The 20550-nt window shown below is 42.1% G+C and overlaps 1 protein-coding gene across 2 annotated transcripts in view; it reads left to right on the forward strand.

Annotated features, from left to right (window-relative positions):
• Positions 1-553: 553 nt before the first annotated feature.
• SYCE3 (synaptonemal complex central element protein 3) overlaps positions 554-20550 on the forward strand; it is a 29876-nt gene continuing 9879 nt past the window's right edge. Inside the window, exons 1-2 of one of the 2 annotated variants that reach the window (XM_055565996.1) lie at positions 554-687; positions 11134-11242. In XM_055565996.1, the coding sequence (XP_055421971.1) occupies positions 11134-11242 (109 nt within the window). In that variant the 5' untranslated portion in view covers positions 554-687. Of the gene's footprint in view, positions 688-3589; positions 3664-11133; positions 11243-20550 lie in introns of those variants that run through there. The other variant, XM_055565995.1, reaches the window with a different exon arrangement.

Below are 20550 nucleotides of genomic sequence, written 5' to 3' on the forward strand. Positions count from 1 at the left end.
GCTCAGATTTACGATCAGGAGCAAGGGGGAAACACTCCCATCAGAACGGGGTGTCCCCCTCTCATCTGAGGTTTGCCGTGCCTCAACCTCAGCCACCCCTCAATCCATGCACGCGCTCATTGAGAGGTACCCACTTGTGCAACCAGCCAGGGCAGCCCCGCTCCTTCCGCCCTCAGCGACCGGCCAATGAGACCTCAAGGCCAGGACTTAGGACAGGCCTCAGACACGCGTAGGCGTGAGCTTGTAGCCCCACCCCTTCCGCTCCAGGAGACCAGCCAATGAGACCTCAAGACCAGGACTTGGGCCCAGCCTCAGGCGTGCGTAGGCATGTGCTCCTAGCCCCGCCCCTTCCGCTCCAGGAGACCAGCCAATGAGACCTCAAGGCCAGGACTTGGGCCCAGCCTCAGGCGTGCGTAGGCATGTGCTCCTAGCCCCGCCCCTTCCGCTCCAGGAGACCAGCCAATGAGACCTCAAGGCCAGGACTTGGGCCCAGCCTCAGGTGTGCATAGGCATGTGCTCCTAGCCCCGCCCCTTCCGCTCCAGGAGACAGCCAATGAAAGCCAGAGATCAGCTCCAGGGGCAGGTCTGGTAACGGAAAGGGGAGGGGCGTCACTCTGAGGAGAGGCCTCAGGCCTCAGGCGTCAGTGGCAGGTGGCTGAACAGGACCCGAGCGCAGGCAAGTGGGAGGTGAGAAGGGCCGGCCCGCCTGGGGATCCCGTACTCTCCCTTGGTGCCCCAACCCCCAAGCCACGGCATCCCACGCGGTGCTCACCGTCGGACGCCAGACCGAAGGTGTGGCAACTACCGATTCCTCACCCCGGCCTTCTCGCCCTGGGCCACCTCATCCTGAGTGTCCTCACCCGGTCTCCCCGCCCCTCGCAGCCGGCCCCTCGCAGGGTCTCCTCACCTGGCCCGGCCCTCGCCCGCACCTCCCGCAGACCCTCACCCTGCACACCCTGAACTCCATACGCGTGAGCCGCTCCCCATTACCCCACACCTGGACTCACAGCACACAGTTCCAGTTCCTCACATCTGCACACCAGGCGTGGCCCCAGACTCCCGAGGACCACCGACCGGAGCAGCATTCACACATTCTATTCCCATGCTGTTCACACCACCACACACACACACACGCACACACACACTCCACAGAGAATCTCTGATCCAAGTACCCCTCTCATCCTCTCACATTTCTCAGTCCAGCAAGGCTCCCAGACTCCATTAAAGCTCTTCTTACTGGGCAAGACCCTCAGACCACAAACAAGGTCCCAGGCCCTTGCAATTCTTGTGCCTCTGAATTCCTCAGTCCCCAGGACCTACATTCCCTATGCCTTCACACCCTAAGGTGATCCCTCAGTTCCTTCCCAGCCCCACTTTCCCTCTGCCCACCTAACCCCCACGGTTGGCCATTACCCTCATTCCCCTGGGCTTTGGCACTGGCCCAGGTCTCCTCTCCATCCTCAACCTGCTCTCATCCTAGACAATTTCCCAGAAAGGAATGCATGGACCTTAATCCCATGGTCGTCTTCTTCCACTTCAGCTCTTTTCCTGGATCTACTTTCCAGACCTTTCCCTCCTCTGAGATCCAAGGTTACTCTTCCCACAGGCTCCATCCTTCTAGCTGCCTCATGCTCTAGCCCCCAGTCTGCCTGCCCCTCAACTCCATGTCCCCTGAAGCCTCTGCTTTGTATCCACCTCCATCTTACACACTGCTTACTTGTGCCTCCACCACCCACACGTTTCAACTCCCAGGCCAGTTACACTTCATCCTGAGGATACTATACAGCCATGTGACCTCAGTCATACTACCACTGCTTCTCTGCTGCATGTCTGTGTGTCTCTAGTGAGGCACAGAGTTCTGCCAAACCTTTATCTTTCTCCTCAAACCAAGATAGTCTATTCTTGGAGTGGGGGGACTTTTTTATTGCCATCCATAGGCAAGCTAGAGACTTCAACTTTGAACATGGACTACCTGGACACTTACCTGCTATACTGCACCCTTATCTCTTTACCTTCCCTTACCTTCATAGGTCAAGGTGACACTTTTCCTGTCCGAGACCAGTCCCTGCACCATCAGTGACCCTTTCTCCTTAGTCTTCAGCCTAGTGGAGGCTACTCTCTAGTTTTGGTGTGTGGGCTTCTCATTGCATTGGCTTCTCTTGTTGTAGAGCATAGGTTTAGGGCTCTCAGGCTTCAGTAGTTGTAGCACTTGGGATCTAGAGCACGTGGGCTTCAGCAGTTAGTGTGAGGGCTCAGTAGTTCAGGCTCTCAGACTCTATAGAGTGCAGGCTCAGTAGCTATGGCACATAGGCTTACTTGCCCCTTGGCACGTGGAATCTTCCATGACCATGAATCGAACCCGTGTCCCCTACATTGGCAGGCAAGCTCTTAACCACTGGACCACTAGGGAAGTCCAGTTGTCTGTCTCTCTTGACTAGAGTGAAAACTCCACAAGGGCAAGTTATTATCTGTTTTGTTTGGTGAAATATCCCTAAACTCCTAAAACAATGTCTGATATTCAATAAATATGGATTTTTTTGACTACATGAATTAATTTTCCTCCTTTCCTCCTCTCTTCTGTTGGCTTCAAGTACACACTCCCCAGTTCCCTACACTTCTGACTGCTTATCAGAGCCTTTTATGGCCTTCTTTCCTTCTTAAGTGCTGATTTTTTGTTTGTGTTATTTGGCTGCACTGGGTCATAGTTGCAGCATGTGGGATCTAGTTTCCTGACCAGGGATTGAATCCGGGCCCTCTGTGTTGGGAGTGTGGCATCTTAGCCACTGGACCACCAGGAAAGTCCCAGTGCTGATGTTTTTAAGGGCTTCTTCCTAGTCCATTTTCTCTTTTCCCTTTATATATTCACTGTGAATGATTTCATCTCTTCCCATGATTTAACCACTATCAATTCTTTTATTTTCAGCTTAACCTCTTCCTAGGATTCTAATCCTACTTTTCAGGTGTTTGTTGAATAGCTCTGCTTGGATCCCTGATAAGCACCACACACTCAAGCTGCCCCAAATTGAACTCAATAGCTTCTCCATCCCATCCCTTCGCCTCCATTGCACCAGTCATCCTGATAGTCATTCTCCAAACTACCCACTGCATTGTCTGAAGCAACTGGGAGAAAATGTAGTGCTATGGAGCTCTATCTCCCAGACAAGACTAAGTTTCCATCTAACATTTCAAACAGTAGAATGATAAAAGCATGAAGGCAAGAGAGAGCATGATGAGTTCAGCTTTCTCAATGGTGTGGCTATGATGGCCTTTTTATAGGAGAAGGCTTTGGTGAGAAACTGAGCAAGGACATTTGGCTGAGTGACTATTGCAATTCGTAGAATCTTGCTTTACAAGTTTCTTTTTACCAAACTGACTTCCTTGATGACAAGATGGTGTACTTATTTTTTTAATCCTTACTTTTTGTGGTACTGCTTGACATATGGTAAAAGTGAAAGTGAAGTTGCTCAGTTGTGTCCCGACTCTTTGCGACCCCATGGACTGTAGCCTACCAGGCTCCTCCCTCCATGGGATTCTCCAGGCAAGAGTACTGGAGTGGGTTGCCATTTTCCTTCTCCAGGGGATCTTCCCAACCCAGGGATCGAACTCGGGTCTCCCGCATTCCAGGCAGACGCTTTAACCTCTGAGCCACCAGCTTGACATATGGTAGGTACCCACATTTGCAAAATTATGTATTTAATATGACTGAAGCCTAGGATATATATGAGGATGTGGCTCAATACTGATAAGTGTAAGCTTTTGTGATTTCAAAGGCATTATTTAAACAGAAAATTTGAATGTTGTTTCAATATTTGAAATGTCTGAATGCTTGTTGTTGGCATTCAGTTGCTAAGTCATGTCTGACTCTCTGCACCCTCATGGACTGTAGTGCACCACGTTCTTCTGTCCTCCACTGTCTCCTGGAATTTGCTCAAATTCATGTCCATCGAGTCAGTGATGCTAACCATCTCATCGTCTGTCGCTCCCTTCTCTTCTGGCTTCAATCTTTCCCATCACCAGGGTCTTTCTAATGAGTCGGCTCTTTGTATCAGGTGGCCAAAGTATTGGAGCTTCACCTTCAACAGTCCTTCCAATGAATAGTCGGGTTGATTTCCTTTAGAATTGACTAGTTTGATCTCCATACAGTCCAAAGGACTCTCAAGAGTCTTCTCCAGCACCACAGTTCAAAAGCATCCATTTTTCAGCGCTCAGCCTTCTCTATGATCCAACTCTCGCATCTGTACATGACTACTGGAAAAACCATACTTTTGACTACATGGACTTTTGTCAGTAAAGTGAATGTTTACTTTGATTTTTTAAACTAATATTTATTTTTTAAAGTTATTAATCTAAAATTCTAATCTAAAATTAATCTAAAATTCTAGTCTTCCTTGAGTATTTAAGCTTAGTTTATAAATTTTATTCTAAATGAGATTATTTATTAGATTGTTTATTCTAAATAAGACTATCTTATTCTAAATTTTTAATCTTATTCTAGCTCTAGCATATTTTTAATAATAAGTTAATGTTTTTGTTCCATTTGAAACTTAAATTATAAACTTAATGTATCCTATTTCTTTAAATACCTCAATTGTCTTAATAATAAATTTTCCTACCTTCTTATATATTCTTATAAAAATCATAAATAAAACTCATAAATATGGTAAATCTCAAGTTCTCTTAAATGTCCTAAAACTCCTATAAACTTGCTAAGATTTTTACTTAAAATTAAAGCTGTAGTCAGTTTCACATTTTAAACTCCAATGACAAAGCTGACCAAATTCTCATAAACATTCAAATGCATATAATATCAAAAAGTCATAGTACAGGTATCCCTTGCTTTGCAAAGTTCACTTTATACCGCTTCACTTTTATGAAAAACCTACAGCAGTACCTGTTTCACTAACAAAGAGAACTCTGAAGAGGATTTTCTCTTTTATGGGGAAAAAAAAAAAGGTGAAAAGTAGAAGTAGCATCCAGGATTTTGTTTTGCAACAAGTCATGTAGAGGCAGTGTGCACCCCAAACAGTGAGAGTGGCAACGCCAAGCTCATTCCCCAGGAACTACACTCTGCTTCTCAGCACCAAGGTGTCACAGCTTTGAGCTCTGTGAGCATCTATGCTTTATCTTGATTTATTTTGTGTATTTGTTAGCAACATATGTCTTGAGGTAATTGCTTCTTTGCCTTATGCCATTTTGGTTTATGAAAAGTTTTGTACAAACACTCTACTTTTGGACAAGGAGGCAAACCTGTAGTTTTATGCTTTTAATATTTCTTATTTTAATTTCCTTTCTTCCCAGAATTATAATTATTCACCCATATGATTTTTAGGGTTTCATTGTCTTATACTTTTATTTATTTTTAACTTTTTTTTATTTTTAAATCAAAGTATAATTGATTTACAATATCATGTTAGTTTCAGGTATACAGCATAGTGATTCAATTTTATGTACATATATTTATATCCATTTGCAGATTGCTTTCCTTATAGGTTATTACAAAATATTGAGTATAGTTCCCATTGTCTTGTACTTTTTAGAGTTGCCTTTTCAGCTTGTTGAGATTTCATTATGATCAGAGGACATTGGCTGGGGTTCAGTAACTCTCTAATAGTCTGCACTTGGCTTCCAGATCATTACTCTCCTGTTTCTCCTACCTCTGTGGCCCCTCTTTGTCAGCCTTTTAGGCTGGTTCCTTTGCATCTCCCCAGTCTTGATGTTGAGCCACTTCTCCATCTGTGTTTTCTCCCTTGATCTCACCCATTCTTATGTCTTTAAATATCATCTATATGCTTATGACTCCCACATTTCTATCTCTCCCTTGAATTCATTTATTCAGCTGCCTACTCAGTATTCCCACTTGGATGCCTCATGAGCATCTTAATATGTTCAAAACTGGATTATTTCTTTTCCATGCAAACTAGCTTCTTCCAGTCTTCCCCTGCCTCAGTTAATGGTATCACCATTTCTGGTTGCCCAATCAAATGCCTTAGGATTGTACCTAACTCCACATTGACTCATCAGCAAATCTTGTCTGCCCTCCCCCAGTCCTCCTTCATGCTATTTCCATCAGTCCTATGCTGATCTGAGCTGTTATTATCTCAGTTCAGTTCAGCTGAGTCACTAAATCGTGTCCAATTCTTTGTGACCCCATGGACTGCAGCATGCCAGGCTTCCTTGTCCATCACTAACTCCCAGAGCCTGCTCAAACTCATGTCCATCGAGTCAATGATGCCATCCAACCATCTCATCCTCTGTCATCCCCTTCTCCTCCTGCCTTCAAGTCTTTCCCAGAATCAGGGTCTTTTCCAGTGAGTCAGTTCTTCGCATGAGGTGACCAAAGTATTGGAGTTTCAGTTTCAGCATCAGTCCTTCTAATGAATAGTCAGGGCTGATCTCCTTTAGGATTGACTGGTTTGATCTCCTTGCAATTCAAGGGACTCTCAAGAGTTTTCTCCAGCATCAGCACCATAGTTTGAAAGCATCAGTTCTTTGGCACTTAGCCTTCTTTATGGTTCAACTCTCACATCCTTACATGACTCCTGGAAAAACCATAGCCTTGACTAGACGGACCTTTGTTGGCAAAGAAATGTCTCTGCTTTTTAATGTGCTGTCTAGGTTGGTCATAGCTTTCTTCCAAGGAACAAGCATCTTTTAATTTCATGGCTGCAGCCACCATCTGCAGTGATTTTGGAGCCCAAGAAAATAAAATCTCTCACTGTTTCCATTGTTTCCCCATGAAGTGATGGGACTGGATGCCATAATCTTAGTTTTCTGAATGTTGAGTTTTAAGCCAGCTATTTCACTCTCCTCTTTCACTTTCATCAAAAGCCTCTTTATTTCTTCTTTGCTTTATGCCATAAGGGTAGTGTCATCTGCGTATCTGAGCTTCTTGATATTTCTTCCAGCAATCTTGATTCCAGCTTGTGCTTCATCCAGCCTGGCATTTCGCATGATGTACTCTGCATAGAAGTTAAATAACCAGGGTGACAACATCGTACTCCTTTTCCAATTTGGAACCAGTCTGTTGTTCCATATCCAGTTCTAACTGCTGCTTCTTGACCTGCATACAGATTTCTCAGGAGGCAAGTAAAGTGGTCTGGTATTCCCTTATCTTTAAGAATTTGCCACAGTTTGTTGTGATCTACACAGTCAAAGGCTTTGATGTAATTAATAAAGCAGAAGTAGATGTTTTTCTGGAATTCTCTTGCTTTTTCTATGATCCAGCAGATGTTGGCAATTTGATCTCTGGTTCCTCTGCCTTTTCTAAAACCAGCTTGAACATCTGGAAGTTCACAGTTCATGTACTGTTGAAGCCTGGCTTGGAGAATTTTGAGCATTACTTTGCTAGTGTGTGAGATGAGTGTAATTGTGTGGTAGTTTGAACATTCTTTGGCATTGTCCTTTTTTGGGATTGGAATGAAAACTGACCTTTTCCAGTCCTGTGGCCACTGCTGAGTTTTCCAAATTTGCTGGCATATTGAGTGCAGCACTTTCACAGCATCATCATTTAGGATTTGAAAGAGCTCAACTGGAATTCCATCACCTCCACTAGCTTTGTTCGTAGTGATGCTTCCTAAGGCCCACTTGACTTCTCATTCCAGGATATCTGGCTCTAGATGAGGGATCACACCATCGTGGTTATCAGGATCATGAAGATCTTTTTTGTATAGTTCTTCTGTGTATTCTTGCCACCTGTTCTCAATATCTTCTGCTTCTGTTCGGTCCATACTGTTTCTGTCCTTTATTGTGTCCATCTTTGCATGAAACATTCCCTTGGTAGCTCTGATTTTCTTGAAGAGATCTCTAGTCTTTCCCATTCTATTGTTTTCCTCTATTTCTTTGCATTAATCACTGAGGAAGGCTTTTTTATCTCTCCTTGCTATTCTTTGGAACTCTGCATTCAAATGAGTATATCTTTCCATTTCTCCTTTGCCTTTAACTTCTCTTTTCCGTTTCTCAGCTATTTGTAAGGCCTCCTCAGACAACCATCTCTCACCTCCATTATTCCAATGACCTCTTAACTGGTCTCCCTGCCTCCACCCATGTGCATATAAACTGTTCTCAATCTAGTGATTTATTAACATCTAAATCAGATTATCAACCTCCAGCCTCCCATCTCAAGCAAAGAAAAGGTCAAAGTCTTGGCCTGTAAGGCCCACCTCAATTTTGCCCCACCACTTTTTGACCTTTTCTACTTACTATTCCTTTCACTCTGTCTGTTCCAACTATACCACCCTGGTTGCTCTTCCTCCCACTCATCCAGTAGGCTCCCAGCTCAGGGCCTCTGTTTTTACTATTTGTTCTGCCTGGGATGCACTTTCCCAACATATCTGTATGACTCATCGTCCTCTCACTTCCTCCAAGTCTGTAGTCAAAATCACTTCAGGAAAGCCTTTCCCTGCACACTTATCTAAAGAACAGTCACTGCTCTATACATATTCTCTCCCACCTTCCATTTCTGGTTGACTTTTTTCTTTAGTACTTATCCCTCTTTTTTTTTATTTCACTTATTAATCTTATTTGTTTCTTCTCCTCACTAGAATATAAATTCCATGAGACCAAGGATTTTAAAGTTTTGCTCAGTGCTTTATTTTCAGAATCTAAAATAATGTTCAATAAATAACTGTTGAATGTATAGATAAAATAATGTTAGTGACACTTTATAACTTAATGAATTGAACAGGCAGTCCACACAACTTAGATATGAATTATGTCATTACCTATTTCTTTGCTTTCTTATAGGTTTTTGTAACCACCCGCATGATAGAATTATTTCACTCCATTTTGTACTTACTTAGCTGTTTCGTAAGAAAACTGTAGAGATTTTTTAACTTTCCAGAGTTTTGTGTTAGTTTCATGGATAGTTTTTCATTACATCTCTTGTAAATACACAACTCTTGTAAATTTTAAATAATATCTCATTAAATGTTGGGTCTCTTAAGGCTTTCAGTTATTTGGTCACATCTTGGAACCAGATGAGAATAGTGGCAGTGAGGAGTTAGATTATGAAAGATCTTATATCTGTAGTAAAGAGGTTATATTTTATCCTGAAAGAAATAGGAGCTATTGAAGGGTTTCAAGCAATATGACATGGTTTGTTTTGCATGTTAAGAAAGGTCACTCTGGGGGTGAACTGGAAAATAGATTGGACATGAGGAAGCTGCAAGCAGGGAGACCAGTTACAATTGGAGGACAACAGTCCGAATGAAAGATGAAGAGAGCCTGTACCATTAGGTCCAAGCTTTATATTTTCAGCTCCAGCCTATCTCCTGAACTCCAGGCTGTTGTATTCAACTGCCTATTTGTATCTCCAATTGGAGACCTGACTTCCCTCATAACTCAGTCGGTAAAGAATCCGCCTGCAATGGAAGAGACCCGGGTTCAATTTCCTGGATTGGGAAGATCTCCTGGAGAAGGAAATGGCAATCCACTCCAGTATTCTTGCTTGGAAAATCCCATGGACAGAGGAGCCTGGTGGGCTACAGTCCATGGGCTGGCAAGAGTCGGACACGACTTAGCAACTAAACTGCCACCAATAGCCATCCCATAGTAGTAACATGTTCAAAATAGAGCACCTGGAAATTCCCTGATGGGCCAACAGTTAAGACTCCATACTCCCCCTACAAGGGGCCTGGGTTCATTTCCTGATTGAGGCACTAAGATCCTGCATGCAGCTCCCCTTAAAAAAATAGAGCACCTGGTTTACCTTCTAATCTGCTCCTCTCCTGGTCTTCCCCATTTCCATTAACAGCACCACCACCTACCAAGTTGTTCTCATCAAAATTAGGGGTCATTTTAATTTCTCTCTTACCACCACTTGCCCCTGCAAACCTTGACACAAGTCTTCTACCCAATTCTGTTGGCTCATCTTCCACAGATTGACCGGGACTCTTCACTTCTCAATATGGACAGTATCGCTGAAGTCCGAGCGCTGTCATCTCTGGACCACTTTAGTGCTCTCGTGACTAATAGATCTTTCCACGCTTTCCTCCTCTCAACCTCCTGCAAGCAGTCCATTTTCCAGACAGCAGCTGAAGTGTGCTGTTACCTTGAAACATAATCCCCTGCTCCCTCAATCTCCAGTGGCTTTTCCTCACTCTCAAAATAAAAGCAAAGTTCTTGACTATTTAGTTGACTTCGTGTCCTATCACTCTTCTCCACAGCCCCATTCTCTATCCCTTAAAACACACTAGGGTGGCTCTTGCCTTTTCTTGAGCCATTCCCTCTGGCTAGAACTTCTCCCCTTGATCTTCAGAAGACAACTCCTTTTTATCTTTCAAGTGGCAGCTCAAATGTCACTACATTAGAAAGGACTTCTCTGACTTCACAGGCAAAAGTATCACTCCTCTGAAAAGTCTTCTTTATTACACCATCCTTTTTATTTTCTTTGTAGCAGTGGCCACAAACTCAAGGTATCTTTATGAATCTGTTAACTTGGCTATTTTCAGTCTCTCCCCCTAGAATGGAAACTCCACAACAGCATCCAGTCTGTTTGAATCCTCAGATACACTACAGTGTCCCCATAACCATAGCAGATGTCTAGCACTTAGTAGACACCCAGTAAAGCTGTAATCAACAGTGGATAATGAAGTGGACCTCTATTAAAGCAGCAGCCTTGGAGAATGGAAGGAAGGCACTGATAGAAGAGACTTCAAAGAGTTGGATCAGGCTATGATCTCCACAAGAGCAGAGTTCAGTTCAGTGGTGGCTTTCAAGCACAATCTTTCCTGACCCATAGATGATTTAATGTTTAGTCCATGAAAAAATGAAATTGGTGAGTTTTAGTGACCCCCTTAGGTCAGGAAGGGGCTTTGCTTGTGGCTCAGAGAGTAAAAAGTCCACCTGCAAAGGAGGAGACCAGGGTTCAATCCCTGGACAAGAAGATCCCCTGGATAAGGGAATAGCTACCCACTCTAGCATTCTTGCCTGGAGAATTCTATGGACAGAGGAGCCTGGTGGGCTACAGTCCATGGGGTTGCAAAGAGTCAGATACTACTAACTCTTTAGGTCAGGAAGATAAGAGGAGTTAAAGACAACATAAGTTTTCTGGCTTGGGTACCCAGATGTGAGTAGTGGAGCCAGAATTGAAACATGAACATGTCTCACTGCATCTTCTTTCTGTGCACTTCCTAGATGGCTCATCCTGACCCTGGGGAAAGAAACTATGACAACATGCTGAAAATGCTGTCAGACCTGAATAAAGACTTGGAAAAGCTGTTGGAAGAGATGGAAAAAATCTCAGGTAGGATGTTTTCCCAGGCAGGGTACCTTCCTCCTTTCCAAGAGCTCAAATCCTCCTTATAAATCCAAGCTCAAATCAAGTACCTTCTCAATCAGGTCTTCCCTGACTACTTTTCAACTTCTTCACCATGTAGCTACTATACCACAAGATTTTATGCTAACCACTGATATTGCCTTGAATTGTTTTCTGATTATTTTTGTGTGTTTGCATCTTATTCCAGCAAGTGGACTATTATCTTCTTGAGGGCAGAAATAATAACTTCTTTTGTAACTGGGCACACAGTACCATGAAGAACTAGTAAATTGTTAGTCGCACAGTTGTGTCCAACTCGTTGTGACACCATGGACTGTAGCCCACAAGGCTCCTCTGTCCATGGGATTTCCTGGGCAAGAATACTGGAGTGGATTGCCATTTCCTTCTCCAGAAGCAGCAATAGAATTGAACTAATTTCTCCATTTTTGGAAAAGAATGTTAGTCTGTTATTTTATTTAACATGTTTCCAGTAAGCAGTAACGAGCAGTGGTAGTGATACAATTATAATTTATTTAATTTGTTCTTTACCAGTTCAGAATATATGTAATTCTTAAAATTGTGTGATCCTGTTTTACTAGAGAAAATCACAATGTGAAACAAATTTTAGAGTGCCCAAATACACTACTTAAATGAAAACAAACTATTTTTAAAGACATTATTAGTTTTTAAGTAATCTCCACTTATTACAAGTCTTCAGAAAATTTCTACTTAAAAATGTTCTCAATCTTGTGCCCACATACTTGAAAGTTTTACATATACCTTTTTAAAAAGTTCTAGAATTCATTTCCCACTATAAGTTGTTTGATTGCTTCAATCTAATTAAATATTCTCTTATTTAACACCATTTACTGAGCACATATACGTGCTTTTTTAAAAATACAAAGTTGAATAAAGATGCTCTTTCTTGAGAAGTGAGTAGGGACCAGTAACAGACATCAAGATGACTAGTTATATTTAAGCATATAAATTTAAAGGGCATTTTAACTTTATGGTAAAGCTGCTGCTGCTGTTGCTTCAGTCGTGTCTGACTCTGTGCGACCCCATAGACGGCAGCCCACCAGGCTCCCCCGTCCCTGGGATTCTCCAGGCAAGAACACTGGACTGGGTTGCCATTTCCTTCTCCAATGCATGAAAGTGAAAAGTGAAAGTGAAGTCGCTCAGTCGTGTCCGACTCTTAGCGACCCCATGGACTGCAGCCTACCAGGCTCCTCCATCCATGGGATTTTCCAGGCAAGAGTACTGGAGTGGGGTGCCATTGCCTTCTCTGATGGTAAAGCTATAATCTGGCAAATGCTAATAATGATGTACACCAAGTACTGGGGAAGGAGGAGAGGAGAGGCAGACTTCTTGGGAAGGCAAGTGAGGCTTTGAACAAAGCAGAGCGTTAGAGAAGGAGTAGGGATTGGACAGATGAGGTCGGTCCTGTGAGCAGAGAAGAGGGGCTGTCCAGGAAAAGAAATAGTCAAGGCTGTGTGCCTGTGAGGGAAAGATTGGCATAGTCAAGAAGTCAGAGTAGAGCATGACATTCACAAGGTGGCAGGCCATAAAAGAAGAGGCTGAAAGGTGAGAAGAAACGTCTTTAATGCAATGCCAAGTTAAAGAGGTCTACCTTTCTTATGTAAGTGATAGGGAGCCATTTGGAATTTCGAGGAAGTCAGTTGCCTTTCAGAAAGATAGCTCTGGTAACAGTGTGAGAGATGGTTCAGAAAGGAAAGCCTGGAGCAGGAAGGCCAATTAGGCAGGTTTTCCAGAACTAAAGGCTGAAGAGGAGCTGGCCTTAACACAAGCTTGGCACTGAGAACAAGAAGAACATGGCTGATTTCTGTGAGAGAATGTCTTATTGATTTGTAAGAGCTCTTTCTGTATTAAGACTCTTAGGTACTTGTTCAAAATTGAAGGAAATATTTTTCCCAGTTTGTCATTTTCCTTTAATTTTGTATATGAAGCTTCAGTGAGCAGAAGTCTTACGTAGTAAAAATGTATTGATATTTTCCTTTCTGATTTATTCCCATTGCTTCAATGCTTAGAAAATCTTTCCCTAATTCAAGAGCAGTGAAACAGTCACGTATTTTCCTCTACTTTGTGGTTTTAGTGTTTTGTTATTTTTAACATTTAATTCTAAACTGTCTGGTGTACCAAAGGAACCAGGCTTGTACTGCATTTTTATTTAGATTCACTGGAATCTCTCTTTTTGGCAAATATTCCAACAATAATTAAGGTGATAGGTAAGTAAGTTATTCAGTTCAGTTCAGTCCCTTAGTCATATCCGGCTTTGTCACCCCAATGGACTGCAGCACGCCAGGCTTCCCTGTCCATCACCAACTCCCGGAGCTTGCTCAAACTCATGTCCATCGAGTTGGCGATGCCATCCAACCATCTCATCCTCTGTCGTCCCCTTCTTCTCCTGCCTTCAATCTTTCTCAGCATCAGGGTCTTTCCCAATGAGTCAGTTCTTCACATCAGGCGGCCAGAGTATTGGAGTTTCAGCTTCAGCATCAGTCCTTCCAATGAACACCCAGGACTGATTTCCTTTAGGATGGACTGGTTGGATGTCCTGGCAGTCCAAGGGACTCTCAAGAGTCTTCTCCAACACCACAATTCAAAAGCATCAATTTTTCAACACTCAGCTTTCTTTCTGGCCCAACTCTCACATCCATATGTGACTGCTGGAGAAACCATAGCTTTGACTAGACGGGCCTTTGTTGGCAAAATAATGTCTCTGCTTTTTAATATGCTGTCCAAGTTGGTCATAGCTTTTCTTCCAAGGAGCAAGCATCTTTTAATTTCATGGCTGCAGTCACCATCTGCAGCAATTTTGGAGCCCACTTTTTCCACTGTTTCCCCATCTATTTGCCATGAAGTGATGGGACCAGATGCCATGATCTTCGTTTTTTGAGTGTTGAGTTTTAAGCCAGCTTTTTCACTCTCCTCTTTCACCTTCATCAAGAGGCTCTTTAGTTCCTCTTTCTGCCATATCTGCATATCTGAGGTTACTGATATTTCTCCCTGCAGTCTTGACTCCAGCTTGTGCTTCATCCAGTCCAGCATTTCTCATGCTGTACTCTGCATAGAAGTTAAATAAGCAGAGTGACCATACACAGCCTTGACATACTCCTTTCCCAATTTGGAACCAGTCTGTTGTTCCATGTTCAGTTCTAACTTTGCTTCTTGACCTGGATACAGATTTCTCAGGAGGCAGGTAAGGTGGTCTGGTATTCCCAGCTCTTTAAGAATTTTACACAGTTTGTTCTTATCCACACAGTCAAAGGCTTTGGCTTAAGTTATTAAGTAATAATAATTAAGTTGATATTACTAAGGTAATAGTGTTGTATTTAAAAAAATGCTCTCTCACTGTAGAGATGAGGTTGACAGGTATTTATATTGAAACAAGTCACAGAAAAAACTTAGCTTTGATGATTTTTAAAATTTGTCTTTGAAATTTTCTATGTAAAAACTGAATTTGTTTGATACATTCAGCTATTGAATTCAAGCAGCTGCACATCTTGGAACGCTTTTGCACTTTCTTCCTCACAGAAATGAGACAAATGTAGCCCACATCTGCTTGGCATGGATGAGGGTTCTGCTGCGCGTGATTCCACATCCCCTCCCTTTGGTGCTTTTCCACGTTGCATTCTTTGAACTGCTATAAGGTCCATTATTTTCCCTTTAGGTTATTCTTTCCTTCATTTTAGTTGCACATATTTTCCTCTTTTTATAAGCCTGTTTTTATGTAAATATTCTGCATAGTTGTCTAATTTGGGAGGCAATCAAATCTTACAAAAACTTGCTTTAGCAATTTATCAGCTGATAAAGTTATGTTTTTATCAACATATAAGCAACCACAGATTAAATAGTATTAAAATGTTTTGTAAAGTTTACCTTTTGTAGTTTCTTAAAGTAAATAATTTGTCCTTGGCCCCATGGATTCAAATCTAATAGTTGAGAACACTAAAATATTTTTCTACCTGAAGCATAAGCAACAGAACTATTTTGTCATAGTGTCCCTAGGACAGGTTAAGACAAATATTGTTGAAAGAAGTAACATGATTTTAGACCAGGATGAATCTCATAACCTTACCCTTTAGGTTAAATTTAAAATGAAGCCCAACACATAAATCTTTAGCCTCTGTTGCCCCTGGGAAGGCTCTTGCTCAGTTTTTCCAGTGACCACACAGGCCAAGTAAAATCACCAAAGAAGCAATCATCAACCGTCAAAAGCACCAACCAGCAAATAAATGTAAATGTGCCTATTTATATAAATATATATGCATATTTTAAACAATATTAAAAAGCCAAATCCTCTTGACTTCAAGGCTTAACGTTTCTTTCTGTTCTCTTTAAGTCAAATCATGACCTAGGATAAATTTCCCAGTACAAGTTTAGCTGTACACCTTGTGAGAGTGAGCCCTGAGAATGTAAAACTTCTCAGGTAGGAAGAGAGAGTCTAACTTGGTTTCCCACCCCTGCCCCAAATCTATCCCATCCTATCCTATTAATTGAGAAGTGATTTCTTTATTACTCATGAAGTTTTTTACATATAGTAGGGCAGAGATAGCTAACTTGTTTTATAATATGTTAGGTATTGGTTTATCACACTAATTTCATTATTATTAATCAGTAAGTTCTCAGTTCATTATTCTTTCTTTTTTTTTTTTTACCTTTTCTCACTTGTTTATTCTCCAGATGAATAGTTGATTCATTTAATATTTTATTTGGAATTGTGTTAAACGTATACACTAATATGGAAAGAATGATATCTTTTAAAAAAATACTTATTTGGCTGAGTCGGGTCATAGTTGCGGCATGCAGGGTCTTTCATTGTGACACATAGGCTCTTCCCTGTGGCCTGAGGGCTCTCTAGTTGGGTGGCCCACGGGCTCCAGAGCACACAGGCTCCAGTAGTTGCGGCTCAAGGGCTTAGTTGCCCTGCAGCATGTGGAGTCTTAATCCCCTGACCAGAGATTGAACCTGTGTCTCCTGCATTGGAAGAAGGCCTCTTAACTACTGAATGACCAGGGAAGTCCTGAATAAGACGTTTTCAACATTAAATATTCTCAGGTAGGCTTCCCTTGTGGCTAAGCTGGTAAGGAATCTGTCTGCAGTGCAAGAGACCTGGGTTCAATCCCTGGGTTGGGAAGATCCCCTGGAGAAGGGAAAGGCTACCCACTCCAGTATTCTGGCCTGGAGAATTCCATGGACTGTATAGTCCTTGGGGTCACAAAGAGTCGGACATGACTGAGCAACTTTCACTTCACTTCACTTCATTCTCAGGTAGAAATGTGGTATTTCTCTCTAATTATTCAAATATTCTTTAACATGTCTCAAAGGATTTTGCAATGTTTTTCTCCAGATTGCTTGCCTTCAAGTTTTATTTTTCTAGTTTTATTGAGATATAATTGACGTATAATATTGTATACATTTAGGTTGTATAACATACGAGGTACCAGGGGATATGTTTATTTGTTCAAACAACAAAAACACATCTGTAGCAGCACCTGCGATTGGTGTCACCTCCTGATTGAGTTTACACAAATCCACTGTCATTCTCTCTAAGATTTGTCTTCTGTCCAGGCCAGATAGGCAAGTGGAATGAAACTGTGCTGGGAACTACCTCCTGTGTCTTTCAAGTTGTTAAGTGCAGTAATAATCTCTGCAGTCCCTTCAGGAGTGCAGTGTGGCTTTTAGTTTACTACTTTCACAAGTAGAGGCAGCTCTAGTTACCTCCACTTGGTCTTTCCTGCCAAATAACCCTCACTCTGTGGATTAGGGAATAAATGTGGGGATTCTCCCAGTTGTTGAGTATGTATATTTCAATTATGCATCCTGGAACTGGGGAAATTACCACAGTATGGGTTCAGAAACCCACTGAGCCCACTGTGAGCTAGAGCTCCATGAGTAACGGGGCCTCCATCTGCTGACTGCCGAACCACTATGCTGGTGGCAATACTTCGGGTCCCCAGGAATTTGTGTCAGTCCAGAGCCAGTGTCTAGGAATCCCCAGATGATCTGATTACTTCCCTTTCCCCAAAGTGCAGTCTTCAGCCATACTATTATGGGGTCCCTGTTCCAGAAGCTGATGATCACATAAAGAAGAAAAATAACTGAGGAAGTAGTTACAACAGATTTTGTTAAGTGTTAAAATGAAAGGCAAAGGAGAAAAGGAAAGATATACCCATCTGAATGCAGAATTCCAAAGAGTACCAAGGAAAGATAAGAAAGTTTTCCTAAACAATCAAAGCAAAGAAATAGAGGAAAACAATAGAATGGGAAAGACTAGAGATCTCTTCAAGAAAATTAGAGATACCAAGGGAACATTTCATGTAAAGATGGGCTCAATAAAGGACAGAAATGGTATGAACCAAACAGAAGCAGAAGATATTAAGAAGAGGTGGCAAGAATACACAGAACTATACAAAAAAGATCTTCATGACCCAGATAACCATGATGGTGTGATCACTCACCTAGAGCCAGCCATCCTGGAATGAGAAGTCAAGTGGGCCTTAGGAAGCATCACTATGAACAAAGCTAGTGGAGGTGATGGAATTCCAGTTGAGATCTTTCAAATCCTGAAAGATGATGCTGTGAAAGTGCTTCACTCAATATGCCAGCAAATTTGGAAAACTCAACAGTGGCCACAGGGCTGGAAAAGGTCAGTTTTCATTCCAATCCCAAAGAAGGACAATGCCAAAGAATGCTCAAACTACCACACAATTACACTCATCTCACACGCTAGCAAAGTAATGCTCAAAATTCTCCAAGCCAGGCTTCAACAGTACATGAACTGTGAACTTCCAGATGTTCAAGCAGGATTTAGAAAAGGCAAAGAAACCAGAGATCAAATTTCTAACATCGTTGGATCATAGAAAAAGCCAGGGAATTCCAGAAAAACATCTACTTCTGCTTTATTAATTACACCAAAGCCTTTGGCTGTGTAGATCACAACAAACTGTGGAACATTCTTCAAGAGATAAGAATATCAGACCCCCTCACCTGCCTCCTGAGAAATCTGTATGAAGGTCAAGAAGCAACAGTTAGAACCAGACGTGGAACTAAAGACTGGTTCCAAATTGGAAAAGAAGTACATCAAGTTTGTATCTTGTCACCCTGCTTATTTAACTTCTATGCAGAGTACAGCATGCGAAATGCGAGGCTGGATGAAGTACAAGCTGGAGTCAGGACTGCAGGGAGAAATATCAATAACCTCAGATATGCAAATGACACAACCCTTATGGCAGAAAACAAAGAACTAAAGAGCCTCTTGATGAAAGTGAAAGAAGAGAGTGAAAAAGCTGGCTTAAGACTCAACATTCAAAAGAAGAAGATCATGGCATCTGGTCCCATCACTTCATGGCAAATAGACGGGGAAACAATGGAAACAGTGAGAGACTTTATTTTCATTTTTGTTTTCTTTCCCAAACATTTTATTTTTTATTTTAATTAATTTATTTATTTTAATTGGAGGCTAATTACTTTACAATATTGTAGTGGTTTTTGCCAAACATCGACATGAATCACCCACAGGTGCACATATATTCCCCAGCCAGAACCCCCCTCCTACCTCCCTCCCCATCCCATCCCCCAGGGTCATCCCAGTGCACCAGCCCTGAGCACCCTGTCTCATGCATCAAACCTGGACCGGCAATCTGCTTCACATATGATAATATACAAATTTCAACACTACCCTATCAAATCATCCCACCCTCACCTTCTCCCACAGAGTTTAAAAGACTGTTCTTTACATCTGTGTCTCTTTTGCTGTCTCGCATATAGGGTCATCATTACCATCTTTCTAAATTCCATATATATGCGTTAGTATACTATACTGGTGTTTTTCTTTCTGACTTACTTCACTCTGTATAATAGGCTCCAGTTTCATCCACCTCATTAGAACTGATTCAAATGCATTTTTTAATGGCTGAGTAATACTCCATTGTGTATATGTACCACAGCTTTCTTATCCATTCATCTGCCGATGGACGTCTAGGTTGCTTCCATGTCCTGGCTATTGTAAATAGTGCCGCCATGAACATTGGGGTACACGTGAACAGACTTTATTTTCTTGGGCTCCAAAATCACTGCAGATGGTGACTGCAGCCATGAAATTAAAAGACGCTTGCTCCTTGGAAGAAAAGCTATGACCAACCTAGATAGCATATTAAAAAGCAGAGACATTACTTTGCCAACAAAGGCCTGTGTAGTCAAAGCTATGGTTTTTCCAGTAGTAATGTATGGATGTGAGAGTTGGACCACAAAGAAAGCTGAGTATCAAAGAATTGATGCTTTTGAACTGTGGTGTTGGAGAAGACTCTTGATGGTCCCTTGGACTGCAAGGAGATCAAATCAGTCAATCCTTAAGGAAATCAGTCTTGACTATTCATTGGAAGTATTGATGCTGAAGCTGAAACTCCAGTACTTTGGCCACCTGATGTGAAGAGCTGACTCACTTGAAAAGACCCTGATGCTGGGAAAGATTGAAGGCAGGAGGAGAAGGGGACGACAGAGGATGAGGTGGTTGGATGGCATCACCGACTCGATGGACATGAGTTTGAGTAAGCTTCGGGAGTTGGTGATGGACAGGGAAGCCTGGAGTGTTGCAGTTCATGGGGTTGCCAAGAGTCAAACACCACTGAGCAAATGAACTGAACTGAAGGGTGAATAATCTACATGGTGCTATAGGTAGCCAAAGGTGGAACCTAATTTGATGTAAAGAGCCAAGACAGGCCTCCCAGAGTAAACTGCTTCTCAACTAAGACTAAAATAGGAGCGTGAGTTAGCTGAATGGAAGAGCAAAGGAGAAAACTTAAGAGTTTCTGAATACAGAAATAAGAGCAGGTTTAACAGGAGATGGGGAAGAGTGAGTTCAGTTATGGATAATGCTGAGTTGGAAGTGCCAGATTTATATAGAGTTGGAGATAGTCTATGCACTGTCAAAATATAATCACAGAGCCAGTGTAAATGGTATAATGTGAGATGGTTGGATGGTATCACTGACATGAGTTTAAGCAAGAGTTTGAGAACATGAACAAGAACATGAGTTTGAGCAAACTCTGGGAGATAGTGAAGAACAGGGAAGCCTGGCGTGCTGCAGTTCACGGGTTGCAAAGGGTCAGACTTGACTTAGCGACTGAACACCACCACCAATATAAATTGGTATGGCCATTATGAAAAACAGTGGAGGTTTCTCAAAATATTAAAAATAGAACTACCATATGATCAACAATTCCTCTTCTGGGTATATATCCAGGAAGTGAAGGAAATGAAATCAGTATCTCAAA

This window comes from Bubalus kerabau, chromosome 1 (genome assembly GCF_029407905.1).
Source record: "Bubalus kerabau isolate K-KA32 ecotype Philippines breed swamp buffalo chromosome 1, PCC_UOA_SB_1v2, whole genome shotgun sequence".
NCBI lineage: Eukaryota > Metazoa > Chordata > Mammalia > Artiodactyla > Bovidae > Bubalus > Bubalus kerabau.